Below are 1,888 nucleotides of genomic sequence, written 5' to 3' on the forward strand. Positions count from 1 at the left end.
TATAACACAAATTCTGGTAAATTTAAAATTCAGAGTTTCCTCACACATTGTAAGAAATCTTAAATTAATTTAAAAATTTCATACAATTTAGAAACTGTTTATATAGTGTATTTATTTCCATAGCAACATTTTTATTGATCTCGCAATTTTAATTTAAATGCTCAGTGATCACGTACGTTATATATATAGTAATTTCATTTAAATTAAAGGAAAGGAAAGAGACTATTGTATTTCTTGTGAAATTTACATTGTCATTTTATATTCTAGAACAATATATTTATGACTCCTACATTTTAAACTGTACTTATTATTTTTCAAATAAAAAGTACAAATTTTATAAATCATAACATCAATCACAATTAAAACATTTAATGTATTTTTTAAGAAGCTTATTAACTATCAATTATGTAGTATACGGAAACTTAAATATACAAAAATTGACAAGCAATTCAATTATATATCTACATTAAGAGGGACTAGTATAATCAATTTTTCTTAAAATACAATAATAAACAAAATTTAATAGATATGTTTTATATATGATCCCCGGTTACGGAAACTCTCATGTATTTAAAACACATTATTTCGTCATTCTTTTTAATCTTCCAAAGTAACATTCTTAAATAAGTATGACATGGACTCTTTATTATGTATACGTCTAATAGCCTCTGCTAGCAAAATACTGATATCAACAGTCTTTATTTTTGGACATTGCATCTTTTGAATATCGTGAGGAACTGTATTTGTGACAACAACCTAAAAATTATAATTATAAATTTAACTTCTATAAAACTTAAATTAAAAAAATTATATAACCACGGCTCGTGAAAAAACGATCTTATACTATAATAAGATTTCTTTCTATTAAGTACCTCGTCAATTGGTGATTCTTCTATTAATCTTGGAGCATCAGAGCTTAAAAGACCATGTGTAGCTAAAACATAAATTTTGTATGCTCCCCTTTCTTTAAGAACTTCGGCTGCAGCTACATAAGATTGAACATCATCTATCATGTCATCCTGAAATTTAAAAAATTGTAATGGAATATTCTATTACTGTTTAACTTTTATCTTCAAAAAGTACATACCACCATAATAGCTATACGTCCACCTACATCCCCCACAACATTAATTGGTGGCTTTTCTTTTGCAGGATGCATTGGTACACCAACTCCAACTTCCATTGTTCGTGAAGCCAATGCAGGTGGAGAATAACGCCCATCATTCATATCTGACTCTGCTTCTCGCTGTTCCCCATGAATTACTGCTATTCCCAAACGTAATCTTTCTGCATAACTAGTTGCCTTTTTTGCACTGCCAGGATTTCTTGCAACTATCACTGAATTGTGATAGTCTGGTATCTGATTAAATAAAAATCAATGTTAAAACTTGAAAACATATGACAAACATTTTTAATAACATTGTTTACACACAGATTCTTGAATGTATTGCAGTAAAAATGGACTGGCACGTAAATTATCCACAGGCACATCAAAAAAACCTTGTATTTCCTTTTGATGCAAATCCATTGTAATTATATGAGTTAAACCACTCTTACAAAGCATTTTTGCTAATAATTTAGAAACTATACAACCTCGTTTACGCATTTTGCATTGTTTAGAATAAGGTAAATATGGAATGACACCAACAATATTTTTTGCAGAAGAAGTTTTGCATGCATATGCCATAATCAAAAGCTCCATTATATTATTGTTTACATCCTTTGTTCCAGTTTGAATAATATAAAGATCTTTACTACGTACAGAGTCTCCAATTTCAACCATAGTTTCACGATTTGATTTGTGATATACAGAGCATCCTCCATGTTTAACACCTAATCGGCTATAAATTAGAAAAATTATATTTAAAATATAAATTATTAAAATTAT

The 1,888-nt window shown here is 28.3% G+C and overlaps 1 protein-coding gene across 1 annotated transcript; it reads right to left on the bottom strand.

The window, feature by feature from the left end:
* Positions 1 to 550: 550 nt before the first annotated feature.
* LOC108571115 (phosphoribosyl pyrophosphate synthase-associated protein 2) lies at positions 551 to 1,846 on the bottom strand (the record flags this gene model as incomplete). Its single annotated transcript, XM_017933090.1, has 4 exons — positions 551 to 756; positions 873 to 1,019; positions 1,088 to 1,360; positions 1,433 to 1,846. Coding segments are annotated over 4 exons (993 nt in total), but the record flags the coding sequence as incomplete, so codon positions are not given.
* Between the last annotated feature and the right edge of the window lie 42 nt (positions 1,847 to 1,888).

The sequence above is a fragment of the Habropoda laboriosa genome, unplaced genomic scaffold (assembly GCF_001263275.1).
Source record: "Habropoda laboriosa isolate 0110345459 unplaced genomic scaffold, ASM126327v1 scaffold106, whole genome shotgun sequence".
NCBI classification, from domain to species: Eukaryota; Metazoa; Arthropoda; class Insecta; order Hymenoptera; family Apidae; genus Habropoda; species Habropoda laboriosa.